This window comes from Podarcis bocagei (assembly GCF_964188305.1).
Source record: "Podarcis bocagei genome assembly, chromosome: 7".
Classification (NCBI taxonomy): domain Eukaryota; kingdom Metazoa; phylum Chordata; class Lepidosauria; order Squamata; family Lacertidae; genus Podarcis; species Podarcis bocagei.
The window spans coordinates 6,573,619-6,597,966 of record NC_138132.1 but is presented as its reverse complement, the minus strand read 5'-3'; the positions used below and the strand labels follow the sequence as shown (position 1 = coordinate 6,597,966).

The window sequence follows — 24,348 nt, the reverse complement described above, 5'->3', positions numbered from 1 at the left end:
GAATAAACATTCACAAACTCTTTATTGTAATATATAGGTAGATAATTTGAGGATCTTTACAATTTTACAACATGCAGACAGAAAGATGTGTTGAGAAACCAGAGAAAGGAGTTGAGAGAAGTCCGGGGGGGGGGGGTGGGAGGTTGGGTTTTTTGTTTGGGGGTGGAAACAATGTGGACGATGTATTTTTGTTAAAATTATTGTGTTGAAATTTTTAATTAAAAAAAATTAAAAAGAAAAAAGAAAGAGTGGTAGACCTGGGTATCATCCTCATATTGATGAACACCCAGCCCAAACCCCCTGATGATCTCTCCCAGCCGCTTCATGTAGATGTTAAAAAACATGGGGTGAGTGTATAGTGTGAAAAACCTAGCAACCAGCACTGATGCCACCATTCTGCCCCTTCACCTTCAGCAATCTCCTCCAGGGCAGCTTGCACCCCTCTCTCGAAGGCCACGGCGTCGGCAGGGCTCTGGAAAGTGAGCCCAAACTTGTTGTCTCCGACTTTCCAGTGGTGGAAAATGGGGTTCACCTTGTTGTAGACGAGGTCCCTCTTCAGAGCACACTCCAAGATGGTCTGCCGTAGGGAAAGAAGGAGGTTGAGGGGGAACAGCCGTCACCCGAGGTCAAAGGCTGGGGGAGAGGGGAGAAAGGGCTGGATTCACCCCAAATCTGCATCTGCCCTGCCCCTTGAAGTGGGAGGCTGTGACCCTGTAAGCAAAAGATCCTCTCCAAACAGAGATAGCAGGACCTCGCAACCCGCAATTGCCATCAAAGGCCCTATTCTGTGTGCCACTTCTGCTGGAGGTTCTGAGGGCGGCGACACGACAGCAGGCCTTTTCAGTGGTGGCACCTCGCTTGTGGAATGCTCTCCCTGGGAAGGCCCGCCTGGTGCCAGATCTTTAGGGGACAAAAATGCATTTAGTTTTTGCCAGGCCTTTGGCTTTGACTTATGTGCAGCCCCTTTCAGCGGGTGGGATGGTTTCACAGAGCTACTATTTCCAGAGGGGTGTATGGGGTGTTAGAGGAAGAATAGTACCTCTGAGGGGGGGACACGTTGTGCTCCTTCTGGGGTACTTTGGTCCCCGCCATGCACTCAGCTCTCACCTGTGGCTCCTAGAAGCTGTCAACATGCGACAGCAGTCACACCCTGGGAACATCTTCAACAGGGAGGCCAAACCAGGTGAGGGTAGCCAATGGGTCTCAAAGCCTCAGTGAGTTAGGGACTTCCCTGCATTCGAAGACAGACTCTGGCAGATGATAATGATAATAATAATAATTAATATATTTATACCCCATCCATCTGGCTGGGTTTTCCCAGCCACTCTGGGTGGCTCCCAACAGAATATGAAAAACACAATAAAACATCAAACATCAAAAACTTCCCTAAACTGGGGTGCCTTCAGATGTCTTCTAGAAGTCTGATAGTTGTTTATTTCCTTGACATCTGATGGGAGGGCATTCCACAGGTGGACGAGACCACTAGTGGGCTCAACAGTCAAAAAGGAAGTTTCTGTACAGTGGTGCCCCGCAAGACGAATGCCTCGCAAGACGGAAAACTCGCTAGACGAAAGAGTTTTCCGTTTTGGAGGTGCTTCGCAAAACGAATTTCCTATGGACGACAATGTCTTGCGAGTTCCTGCTGTTTTTTTCCCCTCCCCCCCTTTTCCTAAGCCGCTAAGCCGCTTATCAGCTGATCCGATCAGCAGATAAGCCGCTAAAAGCCGCTAAAAGCGCTAATAGCGCTAATCCGCTAATCCTTCAATGGGCTTGCTTCGCAAGACGAAAAAAACGCTAGACGAAGAGAATCACAGAACGGATTCTTTTCGTCTTGCGAGGCACCACTGTAGAGCTGGGGTTAGCAATCTGCAGCCCATGGGCCACAAACAGTCCATGGGAGTCGTTTAAACGGCCCATGAGCCGCCCCCAAACCGAGCTGCCCAACTGGCGAGTCCCTGCGCGCTGTGCTAAACTGGTGCAGCCAGCGTGGAGTGAGGACTCGCTTCCGCGACTCCGGAAATCGCGCCTGCGCAGACCCCGACTCTGGAAATCGCGTCTGCGCAGCCCCCGACTCCGGAAATCGCGCCTGCGCAGACGCGATCTGGTCCACGGAGCGATCTCCGTGGGAGTGAACTGGCCCAGGCGAGATGAACCTTGCTGACCCCTGCTGTAGAGGGAAGTGAGGGGCAGGTGGGGCTCATCAACCTGGGAAGGGAGCCCATCTAGGAGAAGGAAAACTCCGATCCTAACCTTCTGCCGCCTTGCAGGAGTAGAAAAGGCTAAGGAGTAAACCCTACACAAATTCGGAGCGGAGTCCCTACGATGTTTGGATGGTGCCTTATAAGCCTTCTTGAAAATATTATTATCATTCGAACAGCCAAGCTGGTACCAAACGTCTTTCTCTGCTTTCCTTTGGACCACATCCATGAGGCTGAGAGGCGAGTCTTGTCATCTGGGCAGCCCAGGACTTCCATACACAATGTCCAGGCTTGCACCCCGGCACTTCATGCTGCTAATGCGACAAAAACAACGCAGGAGGCGGCAGTTAGGGGCTGCCAGTCTCTGCAGCCACAGCAGGCGCTGTGATTCTCCATTGGCTTGACTTCACACCCAGAAGCGCACTCCATTGTCTTTTGAGGCAGACAGATGCCCACGGCAAATTCCCAGAGTTCCCCGGGAAGAGGGAGTGATAGTTAAACCACTCTGGGAACGGTGGCTCCTGGAGGGGAATAAGGGGGTCTCCGGGCAACTCTCAGCCCCTTAACCCATTACAGTTCCCAGGATTATTTGGAGGAAGCCATGCCTATTTGAAGCGGCTTCGTGGCGCTTTAAATGCATGGTTCAGATGTGGGGCAAGTCAGGCGGTTCCTGCATCTAGCTCGGTGTTGTCCAGCGTCTCTCAAGGATTTCAGGTTCTACTGAGAAATGCTGCCTGAACCATCTGCAAATGCTCTCCCCCTGATGCTTAATAATAATAATAATAATAATAATAATAATAATTATTATTATTATTATTATTATTATTATTATTTATACCCCGCCCGCCCCAGCCAGAGCTGGGCTCTGGGCAGCTAACACCAATAAAATCACAGTGAAAACATAATAGGGGGAAGGGGGGGCAATTTAAAATACAGGTTAAAATGCAATTTAAAATGCAGCCTCATTTTTAAGTAGCCGATAAATCAAGATCATAAGGGGAGGGAAACATAAGGGTCAGACTGAGTCCAAACCAAAGGCCAGGTGGAACAGCTCTGTCTTGCAGGCCCTGCGGAAAGATGTCAAGTCCCGCAGGGCCCTGGTCTCTTGTGACAGCGTTCCACCAAGTCGGGGCCAGTACTGAAAAGGCCCTGGCCCTAGTTGAGACCAATCTAACTGCCTTGTGACCTGGGACCTCCAAAATGTTGTCATTTGTGGACCTTAAGGTCCTCCGCGGGGCATACCAGGAGACACGGTCCCGTAGGTACGCGGGTCCTAGGCCGCATAGGGCTTTAAAGGTCAAAACCAGCATCTTAAACCTTACCCTGTGCTCCACCGGGAGCCAGTGCAGTTGGTAAAGCACTGGGTGAATGTGATCCCACGGCAAGAACCCCGTAAGGAGCCTCGCCACGGCATTCTGCACCCGCTGGAGTTTCTGGGTCAGCTTCAAGGGCAGCCCTGCATAGAGCGAGTTACAATAATCAAGCTTGGAGGTGACTGTGGCATGAATCACTGTGGCCAGATCAGGGCGAGAAAGGTAAGGGACAAACTGCTTAATACGGTGGAGATGGGAAAATGCCACCTTTGCTGTGTGAAATATACTCTGAGTTGAGAGTGGATTTCATGCTCTTTATTCAGCTCATAGTGGTGAGGAGGAATGGAAGTTCCCCCACAATATCTGCTTTATATACATTATTTACAGAATGGGCTGCACGTGATTGGCTAATTCCGGGATTCTCCTGTAGGCCAATCGGGTTGCGGATTCACTTTCACCTAGAGCTGGATTGGGTGGCTCCTGCGGACCAATCAGACTACTGCATTGCTCTAGGACCAATCAGACTGCTGCATTTTGGATCCTATTGTTCTAGGACCAATCAGACTGCTGCATTTTGGATCCTATTGTTCTAGGACCAATTAGACTGCTGCATTTTGGATCCTATTCAACTCAGTACATAACACTGTGGCTGCAACCTGCGCCTCCACGGAAAGGGAGGCGTCGAAGTTACACCCAAGCCCTTTTGCTGAGCTTATTTCAATTGTGGGCTCTTCTGGTTTGCAACCTCCTCTTTCCCTTCCCGCCAGCTGCACGTCGCGAACCCCCTCTTCTCCCCGAATAAACCCCCTGTCGATCTCACCGTTTGGTCCCGCAGGCGCTCCCCGCTGATCAGGTACTGGCGACGCCGCCCTTCCTCTGGGCGCCGGACTTTGCAGATGGTGACGTGGCTCAGGCCGCCGCCGCCCATGGGCACCCAACCCCCACTTGAGTCGTCTCGGGTCATCACCACAGCCCGCACCCGAACCATGTAACTGGGGAAGGAAGGAGGGCAAAGAGATAGCAGAATTCAGAAGAAAACACTCTGGAGACAAGGTTAAACAAGAACGGGACCGTTTTGAAAACTACCGTATTTTTTGCTCTATAAGACGCAGTTTCCCCCTCCTAAAAAGTAAGGGGAAATGTGTGAGCCGCGTGGAGTGTGTGTGCGGCTCTTGGGGGCTTTTCCCGAGGAGCCCCCAAGAACCGCACACACACTCCGCACGCTCTTTAAAGGGAGCACGGCTCTTGGGGGAGCCTTAGCCACGCGCAGCCTCTCCCGGGCAGCGGATGAAGGCTCCCCTTGCCTGGGAGAGGCTGCCTGCGGCTAAGGAAGAAGCCAGGACAGCGAGCGGGATCCCGCTGGCTGTTCTAGCTTCTGGCTTAGCCACGGGATGAAGTCTCCGCAGGGGAGTGGGGAGCCTTCATCCCGCTGCCCTGCGGAGGCTTCGCGTGGCTATCCCTGGCTTTTGTGGGAGGTGGGGGAAAGGACACAGCGTGTGGTTCTGTCCCTTCCCCCACCTCCCACAAAAGCCCCCAAGAGCCGCGCTCCCTTTAAAGAGCGCGCGGCTCTTGCAGGAGGAAAGCCAGTAGGCTTGCTTTCGCTGAAGCCAGGAGGGCAAAAGGGATCAGTGCGCACCGACCCCGCTTGCTCTCCTGGCTTCAGGGGTAGCCCTGCAAAGCCTCCTGAGTGAAGAGGGAGGAGCGCTCCGTCTTAGCTCAGGATGCTTCTTATTTCTTGTTTTCCTCCCCTAAAAACTAGGTGCATCCAATCTTCTGGTGAGTCTAATAGAGCGAAAAATACAGTATCTGACAAAACATGGTTCCCTCCTGTGGGGTAGAAATAGGAAACCTATATTTTCATAAATTCTCTGTGGTTTTATTTTCAATCTTTTTTTTTTCCTTTTCTCCCTGCGGTTTGTAAATACGTGAGTGTCATTTTGGACAGCATCTTTCCAAAGTTCTTACTTCACCAAATTGTTAAGTAAAATTTTTTTAAAATCCAAATGAAGGTTCTGACATGGCCAGAAACATGTTGTTAACTTGCACTATCCCATTAACAGGATTCTCGGTTTCCTTTGATGTAATCGGACCGCCTTATCCTTTACTTCCACATGAACATCATTTTCTTAATTTGTTTATTGATGGGCTATTCTGGATACAGTGGTACCTCGGGTTAAGTACTTAATTCGTTCTGGAGGTCTGTTCTTGACCTGAAACTGTTCTTAACCCGAAGCACCACTTTAGCTAGTGGGGCCTCCTGCTGCTGCCGCGCCGCTGGAGCATGATTTCTGTTCTCATCCTGAAGCAAAGTTCTTAACCCGAGGCACTATTTCTGGGTTAGCGGAGTCTGTAACCTGAAGCGTATGTAACCCGAGGTACCACTGTACTTGGGAGGGAAATAAATTTCAATTTTACATAAAAAAACAAAAACAAAACATGGTTCCAGCAACAACACCCTTGGCTGCTCCTTGATTAAATTCACAGATATAGTGGAAAGCTCGTTCAGTTCAATAATTCAATACAGATTACGTAATAGGAAGGGAAGCATAGAAAGTGCGAAGAGGTAGAGGGAAGTCAAAAGAAAATGAACGACGAATTCAAACCGATATAGAGGAACAGAAAGAATGTGGAAAAAGTATAAATACGAAGGTAAATTCTTCCCGGGAATATTATGCACAGATTCTTTAAAATACAGTTTGTAGTCGTGAAATGAGTTTGTATGTTGGAAAAATATTTGGTTTTTGTGTTTTTTCTTTTTCATCTTTTTTGCTGTGTTTTTATTTTCCTTTTTTTTTTACCTGTTTTGATAATGGATTGTTGCTGTTGATTTTTTTAATTGGTAAATTAATAAAGCATTTTTCCCCAATTTTTTTTTTATTAATTTTCCACATTTATAACAGAAATAACATACAAAACAAACAAAAGAAAACACATTACAACACTAAAGAATTTTTTGAAAAAACACTTATTACTTCTAAGACCTAATTTAACTTTCATCGTTAGCTGACTTCCTCAAATCCCCCCTAACTGAATTTCATTGAATCACCTTGTAACAGTTCTCCAAAATCATATTTCCAATAAAATTAACTCCTTCAACTTACTGTCCTCTTCTCTTTTATTAGTATTCTAATCCTTAATGCTTTACAATTCATTCTTATTCTAAGCCTAAGCCTATTTGATACTTCCAAATAACTTCTAATTATCTAAAGCATTTTTAAAAAGAAAAAAAGGGGGGAAGAGGGCAAAAGGAAGAGCAACCAGGGAGGAGCTGCCTTGACCCCCCCCAAGTGGCCCCAGAAACATCGCGTGCCATGGGAGAGAACGGTCCTCCGCTCTCTCTCTCTCTCTCTCTCTCTCTCTCTCTCTCTCTCTCACAAACCAATTTATTACTATTTATTGTTGTTTAAGGACTCCTAGGCATAGCTGTCAACTTACAGATTTGAAAATAAGGGACCAGCAGCCTTGAAAATAAGGGATCAGCAGCCAAAATAAGGGATTTTCGGGGCACAGGTATGTTCAACTTCTGAGCCCCTCCAAGCCACAGGCAGAAAGCCCAGCCAGCAGCCAAATGAAGCCTCAAGCGGTGGTTCCCACAGCGCAGCAACCCGGCAAAGGGGATGCAGCAAGGGAAACCACCGTCACCTCTCCGCTGGGAAGTGCTGAGCAAAGGCGAGTCCCCAGGCAATGCGGCTGATTTGATCGGCACAAGGCATGCAAGCTCCACCCCCCAGTCGTTCTTAGACTCCTTATTGGGTGAGCAATGCAGCCAAGCAACACAGTTGGAGCCTCCCTCCTCCCTGGCCGGCAAGGAGGGAGGGAGAGGAGCTGCTTCCTTTGAAACCCGGGAAATTTAAGGGACATCATCAATAAGGGACAGCAGCGGGACACGGCGCTGGGATAAGGGACTTTCCTGCCAAATAAGGGACGGTTGACAGCTATGCTCCTAGGAGGAGGGCAGGGAGAAGGAACGCCAAGGTGCATCTGCAACAGCACAACCGGACGCCTTCCTCTGCCCCAGCTGACACAAAACATGTCTCTCTTGTATCAGTCTCTACAGCCACAGCAGGCGCTGTAATTCTCCAATGGTTTGACTTCACCCCCAAATGTGCACACTTCCACTGTCTCCCGAGAAAGATGGATGCTATCTATTACCTGCCCTTCACTCTAAGGTTCCAGGGTACGTGGCAACATTGCAACACAACATTGCACGCAACACAACATTGCAATGCAACTTTTAAAAACGTGCAATTACAGAAATAAGGCAGGGTGGATAAAAATAAAAGGTTTTTTTTAATTAAAAAAATCAGATTTTTTTTAAAATAGGATTTTCAAAATTTAAATTGGATTTTTAAAATACATAAAATGCTTTTGGAGGAAAAAAATCTTTCAAAATATAGTTTTCTATTTAAGTTACATTATAGTCCAAAAGCTATTCATCAGGAAATAAGGATTTGTTTTCAGTTTTTCATGTGTGCTAAAACTCAGCCCAAGTTTTTTTTAAAATAGAAATTGTTTAGCCACCTCAGTTAACAAACTTGGATACATATGCTATAATGTTACTGTTTTAGTTAAATAAATTGTTTCAATTGTTATTAAGGGAATGATTATTTTTCTCCTCCCAATAGAGTACAGAAGAAAAGTTGTCCAAATATAAACAGTTAACTTATTATTAACCTCACCATAATTTCATAATTATCTGTCTATGTATTTCTAATCGTATAAGCAAATCAGTAATTTTTGATATGACTGTAAAAACTACTCTGAAAATTTGTTATTCTAAAAATGAAACCTTCATCTGGTTGTAAATATTAAGATTATACCAGCAAGAATGAGTCTTTCTGTAAAAAAAAAAAAAGATTTAAATCAAGTCTTACCGACTAGTGATTTAAATCGTGATTAAAATCGACTTGATTTAAATCAAATCCACCCTGTAAGGTTGGTTGGTTGGCATCCATCTGTCTTGGGAGAAGGGCCCCTTTCGGGGGTGAAGTCAAAATGTTGGAAGGTTGCAGCACCAGAGTCTGAAAAAATATACACTTCCAAGTGCCAAAAGCCAGGGCAAAGAGGTGTGATGTTGCTGGTTTTATAAGAAAGTATTAAAGCTTTTTCATAATGCAATGCAATGCAATAAGCATAATGAAAGAAATTAATCTACTGTATTTTTCGCCCCATAGGACGCGCTTTTCCCCCTCCAAAAATGAAGGGGAAATGTGTGTGTGTCCTATGGGGCGAATGCAGGCTTTCGCTGAAGCCTGGAGAGCGAGAGGCATCGGTGCGCACCGACCCCTCTCGCTCTCCAGGCTTCAGGAAGCTATCCGCAAGCCTTGCGAGCCCGGCGGGAGTTCCCGCGGGCTCACAAGGCTTGCGGGCAGCAGCCTGCAGCCCCGGCGAGTGTCCGCAAGCCTTGCGCGCCCGGCAGGAGGTCCCGCCGAGCGCGTGAGGCTTGGGGCGGCAGCCTGTCGCCCCAAGCATGGGGAGCTCTCCGGAGGGTGCCCCGTACTTCGGGCAGGTGTGCGCAAGGCTTGGGGCGGCAGCCGCGGTGGGGGGGGGGAATAAATTTTTTTTATTCATTCCCCCCCCAAAAAAAACGAGGTGCGTCCTATGGGCCGGTGCGCCCTATAGGATGAAAAATACGGTAAATACAAACAAAAACAGCAAAAGAAAGGGAAATGCAGAGTCCTCTTTAAATGTATAGCTTTTCCCACACAGAAACAGGTGGATTCTCTCTGCTCTCCCCAGTGAGATAAACCTTTCTTCTTCCAGTCTCTCTCCCTGAAATATCTTCCCTTCAACAAATGAAACTGATTTGTAAAAATGTTACATGGAAAAAAACACACGAGAGAGAGACATTGCACACACTTTTGTAAATCAAGAAAATCTTTAATAATAATAAAAAGAGAGTGTCGTGTTTTTAGATCACGGGTAGGCAAACTAAGGCCCGGGGGCCGGATCCGGCCCAATCGCCTTCTCAATCCGGCTTGCGGACGGTCTGGGAATCAGCGTGTTTTTACATGAGTAGAATGTGTGCTTTTATTTAAAATGCATCTCTGGGTTATTTGTGGGGCATAGGAATTCGATCATCCCCCCCCCCCAAAAAATATAGTCTGGTCTGAGGGACAGTGAACAGGCCCCCTGCTGAAAAAGTTGGTTGACCCCTGTTTTAGATGATTCAAAATGCCAGAAGTAAACGGTTGCAACCGTGAGAACGGCCCTGTAATGTAGGTCAGAATCATTCCCCTTCAAGCTGCATGTCGTGAGCAGGAACCCTGAGGATGAGAGTTTGGCTCGCGTTGATGCACAGAATCAGGCCACGAAGTGTGCTGAAGGCAAAGGCAGAATTTGCATTAGGCACTTCGTAGCTCAGCTTCTGAGAAAAGCAATGACAAACCTAGACAGCATCTTAAAAAGCAGTGACATCACCTTGCCAACAAAGGTCCGTATAGTTAAAGCTATGGTTTTCCCAGTAGTGATGTATGGAAGTGAGAGCTGGACCATAAAGAAGGCTGATCGCCGAAGAATCGATGCTTTTGAATTCTGGTGCTGGAGGAGACTCTGGAGAGTCCCATGGACTGCAAGAAGATCAAACCTCTCCATTCTGAAGGAAATCAGCCCTGAGTGCTCACTGGAAGGACAGGTCCTGAAACTGAGGCTCCAAGACTTTGGCCACCTCATGAGAAGAGAAGACTCCCTGGAAAAGACCCTGATGTTGGGAAAGATGGAGGGCCCAAGGAGAAGGGGACAACAGAGGACGAGATGGCTGGACAGTGTTCTCGAAGCTACCAGCATGAGTTTGACCAAGCTGCGGGAGGCAGTGGAAGACAGAAGTGCCTGGCGTGCTCTGGTCCATGGGGTCACGAAGAGTTGGACACGACTAAACAACAAGAAGAATGTGTGCTTTTATTTAAAATGCATCTCTGAGTTATTTGTGGGGCATAGGAATTCATTCATTCCCCCCCAAAAAATATAGTTCGGCCCACCACATGGTCTGAGAGACGGTGGACTGGCCCACAGCTGAAAAAGGTTGCTGACCACTGGTCTAAGCCATCACTTGCTCCCTGACCTCTTTTCTTTTCTTTTTTTAATGTATCTGGAGAAGGCAGGGCTTGAACCTGGGACGTTCTGCATGTCAAGCAGGTGTCGTGCTTGTGTCTTGGCCGAATGTTAGCAGAAGGTAGCTGGCTTTAGACGTGCCCTCTCCTAGTCACTGGAACAGCAGCCTCAGCTGCCGAGCGTTATGCAAACTCTGATCTAATCTGATTCTTATGGCAAGCAGATGTTTCTTCGGTACCTTGTTCACAAAGTTAATCATTAAATTGCTTGTGGGTGAGGCAGGTTGGGGGGGGGGGAGATGTCGCCTCGCCTGGGAGGAAAAAGAGGCGGAGGACGCTGGTTTCGATCTTGTGCAAGGAGGCCTCTGGGTGCAGCCGCTGCGCAGCACATCCAGAGACGTCCTTGATAAGCGAGTGTAAGCAAAAAAATAAATAAAAAAGGGAGAGATACGAGGGTGGAAAACTAGTTGAACATGTGCAATAGCATAAATAAAGGAGGCAGGCAGCTGCAGAACACTGACAGCTTCTGTAGGCAGGCAAACCTTCAGGCGACTGTTTATTCAGCGTTCGTCCTCATCTGCTTGCACAAGGCTTGCACAGTGGTTGAAACGTACACCTGTTTATGCCCGGAATATGTGGAATTCAACATTTTGAACGAAGGTGGAGATGTGTGTGCGTGGGGTTTCTGCAAGGGTCTTTAAAAATGTGGCATTCTTATGATTTATTAAATTTAATTGTGGCTTTTTTGCCACGGCAACTCAAAGCGACTGACAATATTTTAAACGAACACATACATACGTTAAACCCAGCATTTTTTTTAAAAAACCTAATCTAAAAGAGAATCCTGTTTATTAAAAAGTAGATTAAAACACCCCACTTCCAGCAAAAGGCCACAGATAATTAAAAGCAAAAGTCCTGATGGAAAAAAGAAAAGGCTTTTTCCCGGCACCCAAAGATACGTAATTATTATTTTTAACACTGACTTATTGATCGCTTTCTGAACCACCGTCTCACGGCAAAATAATTAAAAACAGTTCGAAACACAGAAACAAACAAATAACATTGACGGTGGGACTGAAGCCCTTAGAAGCGGGTATTTGGGGTCAAGAACTGTTTATCCAGCTGTGGGAAAGCAAACGTCTTTGGCTGCTTCCAGGAAGAGCCAGCAAAAACAGATGTCTGCTGTTTCTCCTCAACAGGGATGGTATTCCACAGGGCAGGGGCTGCCACACTAAAAGCCCTGAGTTACTGAGTTCTTTGGGACTTGCCGCAAAGACTGTGCTGCAGACAACAGATATCTGCAGGTTGATACAGGGTACCGTATTTTTTGCTCTATAAGACTCACTTTTTCCCTCCTAAAAAGTAAGGGGAAACGTGTGTGCAAATGCAAGCTGCGCAGCTATCCCAGAAGCCAGAACAGCAAGAGGGATTGCTGCTTTTACTGCACAGCGATCCCTCTTGCTGTTCTGGCTTCTGAGATTCAGAGTATTTTTTTTTCTTGTTTTCCTCCTCCAAAAACTTGGTGCATCTTGTGGTCTGGTGCGTCTTATAGAGCGAAAAATATGGTGATTTGGTTCCGAATTGCACAGGGACTCACATGTTAGCAACAATATGTGCAGGATGTTATATGCCGGAGGCAGTTTGCCCCCCCCCCAGCAATCTAAACACTGCATTCTGCACCAGCTGAAGCCTCCGGACAGACCCCAAGGGCAGCCCCACAGAGAGCGCATTGCAGTAATCCGACTATGAGTGCCGTTCACATCTTGTTTGCCTATCCCCAGCTTATGTGGAGAACAGCACAGAGTTTTGTAAAAGCATAATAATAATAATAATAATAATAATAATAATAATAATAATAATACAATTTTTTATACCCCGCCCTCCCCGGCCAAAGCCAGGCTCAGGGCAGCTAACACCAGTAAAATTACAGTAAAAACATAATAGGGGGGGGGGAACCAATTTAAAATACAGTGGTACCTCTGGATGCGAACGGGATCCATTCCAGAGCCCCGTTCACATGCTGAGCAGAATGCAACCCGTGTCTGCGCGTGTGCGGGTCGCGATTTGCAGCTTCTGAGCATGACATCATTTTGAGTGCCTGTGCATGCGCGAGTGGCAAAACCCAGAAGTAATCTAGTCAGTGTTGAGGTATTGGCCTTCCTAAAATAGGATGTGTCCTTTGGGGGGGGTCTTAAATTTTTTAAGGGTCTTAAAAATATGCTTTGGGGTGTGAGGAATTCAAATCCCCCTTCTATTTTGTGACTGGACAACATTTCGCTTGGGAAGTCTGCGTCTGGCGAAGAAGCATATAAGCCGCTTTCGGAAAAGCAAAGCGTTTTAATTTTACCTTCTGCAAAATGCCAGGTAATGCTTAATAACGACAAGATATAACAGAATTGCAAGCACTTGGCAATCACGTTTTAACGATCTCTGTGCAACTTTGCACACATTTTTGACTTGCCAGGCAAAAGCAAACTGTATTCATTTCACCAAACGATCTTTTGAATTCCCAAGTCACGTTGCAACTTTTTAGCGCCCCCCCCCCACTTTGGGAATTTGAAAGCTTAAAAATTCAACGTGCACTGCACCCTTTAGTCACACTACCAAAAATAGCCGCCGCCCCCCCGCAAAAAATTGCGACTTTATTCTGCAAATCCAGAAAAGGAGACATGTGGCCACCCCAGATCTTGCTGGAACCCCAACTTCCAGGCAGCCCCAGGCAGCAGAACCAAAGGCCAGGAATGATGACAATATGCATGATGAACATCCACATTATTCATTGAAACAGTTAAAACATTATTATTTAAAACATCCCAGAAAAGAATTAAATTCAGCAGTGAGTTAAAGACCAGGTGAAAAGACCTACGCGACTGGGTAAAGGTAAAGGGAGCCCTGACCATTAGGTCCAGTCATGGCCGACTCTGGGGTTGCTGTGCTCATCTCGCTTTACTGGCCGAGGGAGTCGGCGTACAGCTTCCGGGTCATGTGGCCAGCATGACTAAGCTGCTTCGGGCCAACCAGAGCAGAGCACGGAAACGCCGTTTACCTTCCCGCTGGAGCGGTACCTATTTATCTACTTGGACTTTGACGTGCTTTCGAACTGCTAGGTTGGCAGGAGCAGGGACCGAGCAACGGGAGCTCACCCCGTCGCGGGGATTCGAACCGCAGACCTTCTAATCGGCAAGTCCTAGGCTCTCTGGTTTAACCCACAGCACCACCCGTGTCTGGGTAGGCTTGCGTAAACAGAAATGTTTTTTGCAGGCAGGAAGAAAGGCTTCAGCGAAGAAGTCTGTCTGGTGTCCATCAGCAGGGAGTTCCAAAGTGCGTGCACTAAAATTAGATAGACATACATGGACACATGCCAAGGCCCATCCAACCCAGCCGGAGCACAGGTTGCCAACTTCCGGTGTGGTGGTGCTCTTGTACAGCTCCTGCTCATCTCAAAGGATCCTGCTCAGAAGGGCTACCTGGTGGTGGATCAGGCCCTAGATTAGGATGTCGCTCAGTTTGTATCTAGGGCTGGCGAAGCGGTCATCATTTTGCAAAGCATCTACCTGCCGGCAAGCGATGGCACAGCGCCCAAGGACTCTGGTACAGTGGTACCTCTGGTTACGTACTTACCGTATTTTTTGCCCCATAAGACGCACTTTTCCCCCTCCAAAAATGAAGGGGAAATGTGCCTGCGTCTTATGGGGCGAATGCAGGCTTTCGCTGAAGCCTGGAGAGCGATGGGGGTCGGTGCGCACCGACCCCTCTCGCTCTCCAGGCTTCAGGAAGCTCTGTGCAACCCTCGGGAGACCGGCTCCAAGGGTTGCGCAGAGCTGCCTGCAGTCCCGGGACCAGCGCAGCTCTGCGCGGCCACCGGGAGCCGGGGGAGAAGCCCTCCCCGCTCCAGATGGCCGCGCAAAGCTGCCTGCGGTCCTGGGACCAGCGCAGCTCTGCCCGGCCACCGGGAGCCGGGGGAGAAGCTCTGCCCCGCTCCCGGTGGCCGCGCAGAGCTGCCTGCGGTCCTGGGACCAGCGCAGCTCTGCGCTGCCATCCGGAGCGGGGCGCTAAGCTCCGCCCGGCTCCCGGTGGCCGCGCAGAGCTGCCTGCGGTCCTGGGACCAGCGCAGCTCTGCGCTGCCATCCGGAGCGGGGCGCTAAGCTCCGCCCCGCTCCCGGTGGCCGTGTAGAGCTGCCTGCGGTCCTGGGACCAGCGCAGCTCTGCCCGGCCACCGGGAGCCGGGGGAGAAGCTCCGCCCCGCTCCCGGTGGCCGAGCAGAGCTGCCTGTGGTCCTGGGACCAGCGCAGCTCTGCGCCGCCATCCCGAGCGGGGCGCTAAGTCCCGCCCCGCTCTGGATGGCGGCGCAGAGCTGCCTGCCCTGCCGGGACTGCAGGCAGGTCTGCGCCGCCATCCGGAGCGGGGCGCCAAGTCCCGCCCCGCTCGGGATGGCGGCACAGAGCTGCCTGCCGTCCCGGCGTGCCTTCCCACTGTTCCCCGACCTGGTTCTTCCGCCCCGCACCTGGGGGGGGGGGAAATAAAATTTTTTTTCTTTATTTCCCCCCCAAAAAACTAGGTGCGTCTTATGGGCCGGAGCGTCTTATGGGGCGCAAAATACGGTAATTCATTTCGGAGGTCCGTTCTTAACTTGAAACTGTTCTTAACCTGAAGCACCACTTTAGCTAATGGGGCCTCCCGCTCCTGCCGCACCGCCGGAGCACGATTTCTGTTCTCATCCTGAAGCAAAGTTCTTAACCCGAGGTACTATTTCTGGGTTAGTGGAGTCTGTAACCTGAAGCGTATGTAACCTGAAGCATCTGTAACCTGAGGTACCACTGTACTTGATTTCTCCGCGGCTTCATCTCGGCTGCTCTGCAGCGCCACCCCTGCAGGTGGCCGAACAGGGACAGTGCAGCTTCCAGGCCTGCAGTAAACGGGTGAAACAAGGAGCCACCAGTGTGTCCTTTAAATCAGTGGCGTAGCGTGGGGGGTGCAGGGGGGGCCGGGCGCACCGGGCGCAACATCTGGGGGTTAGGGTTAGGGGGCGCAAATCCACGGGTTAGGGGGCGCAAATCCACGGGTTAGGGGGCGCAAATTACTTGCCTTGCCCCGGGTGCTGACAACCCACGCTACGCCACTGCTTTAAATAGCTGCTGCCTCTGGTCTGGTCCCTTAGCAAGAGGATTAAAGTGGGTCTCTGACAGCCCAAATACCTGGTCCTCTGCTTGTTAAGACACCTGCCACCCTTGGGCCACCTTCAAAACGTTCTACCTGCTTCTGCACAACACAACCTGAATCTCTTGCCCACGTGTGATTGCTACTGATGAGGATCAGAGCCCAGAGAAAAACTGCTTCTCCAGGAAGAGCCATTTTGACATCCTCCTTGGCTCACGGACGACAACAACAAAACACCGGAAACAGCGCACCTGGTTGGAACATCTACGGCTTGCCTCAGCTCCCCAGGAACATCTATCTGAGAATGCAATTTCTCCAAAAACCGAAGACTGGAGAAATTGCATTCTCAGATAGAAGAGTATCAGGGACTTCTAGAAAATAATGGGCCCCAGGAACATCTGGCTGACCACTGCCAGGAGCAGAACACTGGGTTTGATGGTGTTTTGGCTCCACAAGGCCATTTCTAACAACCTTTCGACCAATTTAAGCCTGGTGTACGGCTTCCGCAACGGGATGTCCGTGGATCAAAAAGCAAGACCGAGGAGGTCTTTAATCCAGGCGACAGCCGGTCCTAAGAGGCTAGTCCTCAAGAATGTCGCGGGGTGTCTCCGCACAGCAGTGCTCCTAAACCATCCTCCATCCTGGGCTTAAAGCACGTGCCACTTGCAGACTGCAAAATGTGCAGTCGGGAAACAGCTGCGTTCAGATTTATTCCACGCCGGAAAAGTCAGCCGCCCTGCAGAAGTGGCCCTTACCTGCTTGGGAGGCCGAGAATAAATATTGCTCTGAAAAGCATCGTCTGCGGACCCCAGACAGCAAGCGTGGCAAATTCCTGGTGCTACTGCCGTGCGCCTGACTCAAGAGCAGTTTGGGAGTGATTCTGCACCAGCCGACGAATCGGTTCCAAAGGGGGGGCTGGCAGGTTCCACCGCCCACTCCTGAAAAGCCCTAACCTGCCACCATCACGCGAATCAAAACCTGGAGCCGCCCATGGATGAATCACCCAAATTTTAGTCGATCAGAGACAGCCACGTACCACCCGAACCTCGACAGAAATGCCCTTTTCGAAATACTGAAGGAAACGGGAGAGAGAGAAAATGTACAGTTTGATAAACAGAAGGAAACTGCTCGCCGTTAGAAGGAAAGGCCAGCTTAGGGGATGACATTTTCCATTACAGCAACGCTTTCGAATGGACATACAGCCTCAGTAACCATATATGTATGGCTTACAATTTACAGGCCCCTTCCCTCAAATAATCAGCCGAAGTTGCCCCCTTTTAACACAAACACACACTCCATGTTCACTACACAAAGTAGTTACCAAAGCTTGTCGTCTGGCCAGGTGCCTTGCAAAGGCTTCTCTACCCCCAAGCCCTCTTTTAAATTATTTTTTGATTTCTCTTATTTATTTTTATTTTTTTAAGGCAAGACGCCCCTCTGCACACCCAAATATCTCCCCTCGCACTTTCCTCTTTTTGACATCTTCCCCCCCCCCGCTCATCACATCCTGTGAAACTATTTTCTTGCACAGATTTGAAATTCTCCCTCTTCCCCCCCACTAATTTCTGTGCACTAAAGTATATTGAGCCACATTTTTAAAGGGGTGCCACATATTCCTTCTCCATCTCTCTCTCTCTCTGATAAAAAGAACAGCTCAGCTTACTGGAAGAGGAAGCTTGCATGTATGGTAAACAGATTTAAAATACACCCCTGCACAGATCACGAAGCCTGCTTGCATGCAGCGATACCAAGGAACAATGCATTAAGAGGCAGAACGCGAAGGAGGGACGAGGAGGCAACCTGCCGCCTTCCTTCTGCTTCAGTGTAACGGCAGCAAGGAGCAGACTTCTGTTAAGAGGCCTGGCAGGAAGGCTTAAGAGTGTAGCAGGCTGAATTGCCTGGCTTGCAAGTTCTCCCTGGGAACAACAGGATGGGGCCTCTATAGCAAAAGAGTAGCAGCTTCTGCTGGATGCTGAACATCTTAGTTCTCAGAGGTTGGGGTTGTTGGTTTTTTAAATTAAAAAACAAGGCACTAGTCCTCATGAGCGCTTGACAAAGACTTCGGAAAGGAAAGAAAGGAAAGGAAAGGAAATGAGGCTAGTTTCTGTCAAAGAATGACACAAAATGCAAAAAAATGCATATATACAATGCATATTTTTATGGGCACAAGGTAAACAGGGAGAAGTACTGAGGCTTTGGAGAGCTTTGGAGCTGGGGGGAGATGATGTACATCCACAAACACACAACCCAAACCACTCATCGCATTTGACCCACCGCAACAGATATTTGTCATTTCTCCACAATTCCCCCCTCCCCCAAATCTGTCGACCTTCCAGCTCCAGATAATAATATAACCAATTTATTCCAGCTGCAATATTAAGGATGTCACTGCACACTGACTCCAATATATTTTCTACGGAGGATTTTTTTTGGGGGGGGGGATTGGCTCCATGGTCTGTGGTTCAGAAAATCCGAACCCGAACTCCCCCGAAACCTGAGCAGTCAAGGCAGATGTGTGGGTTTTTTTGGGCAGGCAATTTCGGCCGGATTCATCCCTCATTCTCAGACCTTTATATATTTCTGAAGCGTCACAGGACGTTCCAGGAAGCGGTTTTTGTGCCGGAGTCAATTTTAGGGAGCAAAGGTACACGAGACACCAGAGAAAGTTTTGCGATTTAAAAACCAATACCCAACAGCCTTCTGATTTAGCCACCTCAAGGTGCAGAGGCTGGGATGTACCTACGCAACGCCGCACAGTTTTGAGCATCATGGCTGCCTCTAAAGAAGGTCAACGACAGTAGCTTAGCGAGGATCCCTTGTGCTAAGATAAAATAAAATAAATCTCTCTCTCTCACACACAATTACAGTCCTAGAGGGGAGAGACTGACTATGAAACCCGCAAGGGGTGTGTGTATATACACCACACTGAACTGCAAAACCTAGGATTCACAAGCCGTTGTTTAGCTTGGTGTTGTGTACAACGCTTACCCAGTTGAACTGCGGACCGGCAGACTCTGTGACAGGCTGTCGTCACCTGCCCCTTTCTTGGGGAGTCTGCAAACTGTTGCCACATCAAGCACCTCACCCACACCACCTCTGGAGATTACCATATTTCTTGCTCTATAAAACTCACTTTTCCCCTCCTAAAAAGTAAGGGGAAATGTGTGTGCGTCTTATGGAGCGCATGCAGGCTGCGCAGCTATCCCAGAAGCCAGAACAGCAAGAGGGATTGCTGCTTTCGCTGCGCAGCGATCCCTCTTGTTGTTCTGGCTTCTGAGATTCAGAATATTTTTTTTCCTTGTTTTCCTCCTCCAAAAACTAGGTGCGTCTTGTGGTCTGGTGCGTCTTATGGAGCGAAAAATACGGTACCATCTCTGTGGCTCAGCCGCCCTTTAAAAGAGAATTAGGCAAATTTGGGGAAGACGGGGCTATTGATGGCTACTAGCCACAATGGCTTAAGAACCACAGAATTGTAGGCTTGGAAGAGGGCACAAATGTCATCTAGTCCAACCCTCTGCAATGTGGGAATCTTTTGCCCAATGTGGAGGCTCCAACCCACGACCCCGGGTTCCACCGACTGAGTTGGAGGCAGAGATGCTTCCGAATGCCAGTGTCTGGAAGGTGGGGGAAGAGTGTTTTTGCGCTCTAAATCCACTTGTGGGTTTCCCTACATGCAATAGGTTGTCCACTGTGAGAACAGGATGCCCGCCTGTTGAAGCCACTGGCCTCATCCCACTGGGCCCTTCCTACGTTCTTAATAATAATATTTTATTCTTTATATCCTGTCCATCTGGCTGAGTTTCCCCAGCCACTCTGGGCGGCTCCCAATCGAGTGTTAAAAACAATACAGCAATAGATATTAAAAACTTCCCTGAACAGGGCTGCCTTCAGATGTCTTTTAAAAATAGGATAGCTGCTTAGTTCCTTCACATCTGCTGGGAGGGCGTTCCACAGGGTGGGCGCCACCACCGAGAAGGCCCTCTGTCTGGTTCCCTGTAACCTCACTTCTCGCAGGGAGGGAACCGCCAGAAGGCCCTTGGCGCTGGACCTCAGTGTCTGGGCAGAATGATGGGGGTGGAGACGCTCCTTCAGGTATACTGGGCCTTTGAGGCCGTTTAGGGCTTTAAAGGCCAGCACCAACACTTTGAATTGTGCTCAGAAATGTACTGGGAGCCAGTGTAGGTCTTTCAGGGCCGGTGTTATATGGTCTCAGCAGCCGCTCCCAGTCACCAGTCTAGATGCCGCATTCTGGATTAATTGCAGTTTCTGGGTCACCTTCAAAGGTAGCCCCACATAGAGCACATTGCAGAAGTCCAAGTAGGAGATAACCAGAGCATGCACCACTCTGGCAAGTCAGTCTGAGGGCAGGGAGGGTCTCATCCTGCGTACCAGATGGAGCTGGTAAACAGCCACCCTGGACACAAAATTGACATGCGTCTCCATGGACAGCTGTGAGTCCAAAATGACTCCCAGGCTGTGCACCTGGTTCTTCAGGGGCACAGTTACCCCATTCAGGACCAGGGAGTCCCCCACACCCGCCCGCCCCATCCCCCCAAAACACTACTTCTGTCTTGTCAGGATTCAACCTCAATCTGTTAGCCACCACCCATCCTCCAACCGCCTCCAAGCAATCACAACAGGACACCCACCGCCTTAGGTTCTCCTGACCTCAAAGCTGAGAAGCGGGTGGGATGTCCTTGCCACAATTGCTTCCGCAGGGTTCTAGTCCTCATGTCGCATTTTGGGGGCATTCAGAAAAGTCATGCAGGAATCCTTTGCCCAACGTGGGGCTCAAACCCAAGACCCTGAGATTAAGAGTCTCTTACCGACTGAGCTACCCGACTGCCCTGCCATGGGCTCTGGCTCCACATAGTTTTGATGACACCGCAAGTGTCCATGTGGGGCTCCTTGTGCTTTGAGCCAGTGTAGCTCTTAAGACCTGATGCTGGAGACAGATTGCAGATGGAGGGTTGCAGCAGGTAGACCTGTGGTCTGGATCCCGCAGGGTCTCTTTTTAAGGGCCTGCTCCAGAGTAGGGTTGCCTCTGCTCCCAGGCCAGGGGTAACCAGCCTCCGGATATTGTCCGGCAACAATTCCCCATCAGCCCCAGGCAGCGTAGAAAGCGGAGAGGGATGGTGGGAGTTGTAGTCCCGCAACCTCTGAAAGTCACCAGGTTGGATACCATTGGATTAGACTCTTAAGTACCTCGTAGCTATGGGACTGCCTCTCCCGGTATGCCCCATGGAGGACCTTAAGGTCCATAAATAGCAACACCCTAGAGGTCCCGGGCCCTAAGGAAGTCAGATTAGCCTCAACCAGAGCCAGGGCCTTTTCAACACTGGCTCCGGCCTGGTGGAACGCTCTGTCTCATGAGACCAGAGCCCTGAGGGATCTGATTTCTTTCCGCAGGGCCTGTAAGACAGAGTTGTTCCGCCTGGCCTTTGGCTTGGAATCAGTTTGATTCCCTCCCTCCCTTTCTTTTTTCCTTTCTCCTCCTGTGAAGAGGCTGCATCTTAATGTTTTAATGTCGTATTTTAATCTTGTTTTTTAAGTTGTATTTTAATCAACTTGTTTTTATTATTGGTTGTTAGCCGCCCTGAGCCCGGTCCTGGCTGGGGAGGGCGGGGTATAAATAAAATATATTATATTATTATTATTATTATTATTATTATTATTATTATTATGAACCTAAGATGAGTTTTGCTGGATGAGGCCAGTGGCCCTTATAGCCCAGTATCCTGTTCTCACAGCAGCCAACCAGATGCCCCAATGGGAACCCTGGAAGGAAGACCTGAGTGCGAGAGCATCCTTCCCACTTGCGAACATGTGCAGAGGAAGGCATCCAAGGTGATCAAGGGTCTAGAAGCCAAGCCTGATGAGGAACGGTCGAAGGAGCTGGGTATGGTGAGCCTGGAAAAGAGGAGACTGAGAGGAGACAGGATAGGTAAAGGCAAAGGGACCCCTGACCACTAGGTCCAGTTGTGGCCGACTCTGGGGTTGGGGCGCTCATCTCGCTTTATTGGCCAAGGGAGCCAGCGTACAGCTTCTGGTCATGTGGCTAGCATGACTAAGCCGCTTCTGGCGAACCAGAGCAGTGCATGGAAACGCTGTTTACCTTCCCGTCAGAGCGGTATTTATCTACTTGCACTTTGACGTGCTTTCGAACTGCTAGGTTGGCAGGAGCAGGGACCGAGCAACGGGAGCTCACCCCGTCGCAGGGATTCAAACCACCGACCTTCCGATCAGCAAGTCCTAGGCTCTGTGGTTTAAACCACAGCGCCACCCGCGTCCCACAGGAGACAGGATAGCTGCCTTCAAATATCTCAAAGGCTGTCAACATGGAAGAGGAAGCAAGCTTGTATTCTCCTGCTCTGGAGAGTAGGAAGCATAGCTGTCAACTTTCAGATTTGAAAATAAGGGATCAGCAGCCTCACCTGTCCTGGGGACAGTCTACGGGATATCTAACAATCCGGGAGAGCAGCGGGAAGTAGCGCTGGAATGAGGGAATTTCCCGCAAAAAAAGGGAAGGTTGACAGCTATGGTAGGAACCAAAACAACGGCTTCGACTTGCAAGAAAGGAGATTCCTACTAAACACCAGAAAGAATTTTCTGACGGTAAGAGCTGTGAAGACGGTGGAACAGACTCCCATGAGAAGTTGTGGACTCTCCTTCCTTGGAGGTTTCTAAGCAGAGGTTGGGTGGCCACCTGTCATGGATGCCTTAGCTGAGATTCCTACATTGCAGAGGGATGGACTAGATGACTTGTAGGGTCCCTTCCAACCCCATAATTAGATGATTCCAGGAACTGGGATTCAGAGGCATACTGCCGTTGACGCTGGAAGGAGGACACAGCGACTGCGGCAAGTAGCAGGAGACTCTGAACCTTAGGATAATGGGTTGGAGCCCCACGTTGGGGCCGCATTGCAGGAGACTGGACTACCCTACAAGTCTATTGCTGATCGCCAAAGAATGGATGCTTTTAGATTCTGGAGGAGACTCTTGAGAGTCCCATGGACTGCAAGAAGATCAAACCTCTCCATTCTCAAGGAAACCAGCCCTGAGTGCTCACTGGAAGGACAGATCGTGAAGCTGAGGCTCCAAGACTTTGGCCACCTCATGAGAAGAGAAGACTCCCTGGAAAAAACCCTGATGTTGGGAAAGATGGAGGGCACAAGGAGAAGAGGACGACAGAGGCAAGATGGTTGGACAGTTACCAGCATGAGTTTGTCCAAACTGCAGGAGGCAGTGGAAGACAGGAATTCCTGGCATGCTCTGGTCCAGGGGGTCACGAAGAGTCGGACACGACTAAACGACTAAATGACTAAACAACAACAACAACAACTCTATGATTCAACGAAGTAGTTGGATTTCAGTTGCCCTCGGCCCCAGGCAACACGGTCCATTGTCAGAGACGATGGAAATTAAAAGTCAAGCCATCTTGGGAGGCTCTCTGTCCATGCAGCAATCTCTAGCTTATTCCATGGCTCCCCTACAACATTCGTGGGCTTACGGGGTGTTTTCTTGACCACATACGAGACGAGTCCCCTGTGGGCTTCGGCCGTCAAAGAACTAGGCCCGCAAGGAAGTTCACGGATGCAAATCTCGAACTGCAATTCTTGTTAAAAAGGAAAAAGGGGGGTGGGAGGAAGGAGGGCAGCGTTTTAGAAAAGTCAGCGCCGGGTTTCAAAGCACCTTTCTCCCCACCGGAGGAGAGGCTTTTAAAAGGAGGGTTTACGTGCCCTGCAAATTAGAACTCATTTTATCCTGCGTCACCGGGGCTGCAATCGCTTTACCATCGTACCCATTTCACAGGTGGGGAAAAGGCAGGGTTGCTGCCTGACAGAAGCAAACCTTTGCTGATTAATGGATTAAACTCGTGCAATCAATGAATGGAGAACCTGCATGCAAATAAAACAGATCATGTTTGGGTTTTCTTAAAGGCATGTGCTGCTTTTAGGTAAGTCATGTTCTTTCCATGTCTGTGCAGACACCATCTTAGAACAGGCAATCCCTCTTGCGTGAGTCAGAGAAAACGGGCTTTATGTTCCCTCCATGTTTTTCCTATGCCATCCATGTTGCATCGAGCTGCATGTATTCAGTTTTTTGTTTTTGTTTTTTAAAAAAAACTATTAGGAGGCCCAATTAAACCAGGAGCATTTTTTTAAAAAATGAACCAAATAATTTTAATCGTTTTTCCCCCCTCCAACCAATGGATCGACCAAATGTTGCACAGTCCAAGGCAATGCGAAGGAAGGACCAGCCGAGGTTACGCAATGAGTCAGCATTGCAAAAGCTAAGGTCATGTCTACATTGCAAACACAGGGCCAGTTCAGTACCATTTTAACTATCATGGCTCCCCTGCTAAGAATCTTGGGAATCTGGGAATGATCAGTCGGCAAAGGGGCCAGGAATTCTAAGACACCCCTAGGCCCAATCCCACGGAATGGCAGAATGTCCCTTGCGGCAAAAGATCCGACTCGGAATCCGGTTTGAAGTCAGTTGTGTAGATTTCCTCCAAGAATCCTGACGCCAACACAAGCTCTTCCCAAAACTAGACAACGACACCAGGAGTCAAGACTGAATTCGCCTCCAGTTCCTGACCTGACTCCGACCATTAAGCCGTATTCCAAA

General features: G+C 49.2%; 1 protein-coding gene across 4 annotated transcripts in view; it reads right to left on the bottom strand.

Annotated features, from left to right (window-relative positions):
* Positions 1-24,348, bottom strand: part of SPRED3 (sprouty related EVH1 domain containing 3) — a 39,646-nt gene that overhangs the window by 12,188 nt on the left and 3,110 nt on the right. For all 4 annotated transcript variants that reach the window (XM_081200500.1, XM_081200501.1, XM_081200503.1 and 1 more), the window contains exons 2-3: positions 4,332-4,503; positions 409-577 (exon numbers count right to left, since the gene is read on the bottom strand). In XM_081200500.1, coding sequence (XP_081056626.1) covers positions 409-577; positions 4,332-4,499 — 337 coding nt within the window. In that variant the 5' untranslated portion in view covers positions 4,500-4,503. The remainder of the gene's footprint in view (positions 1-408; positions 578-4,331; positions 4,504-24,348) is intronic.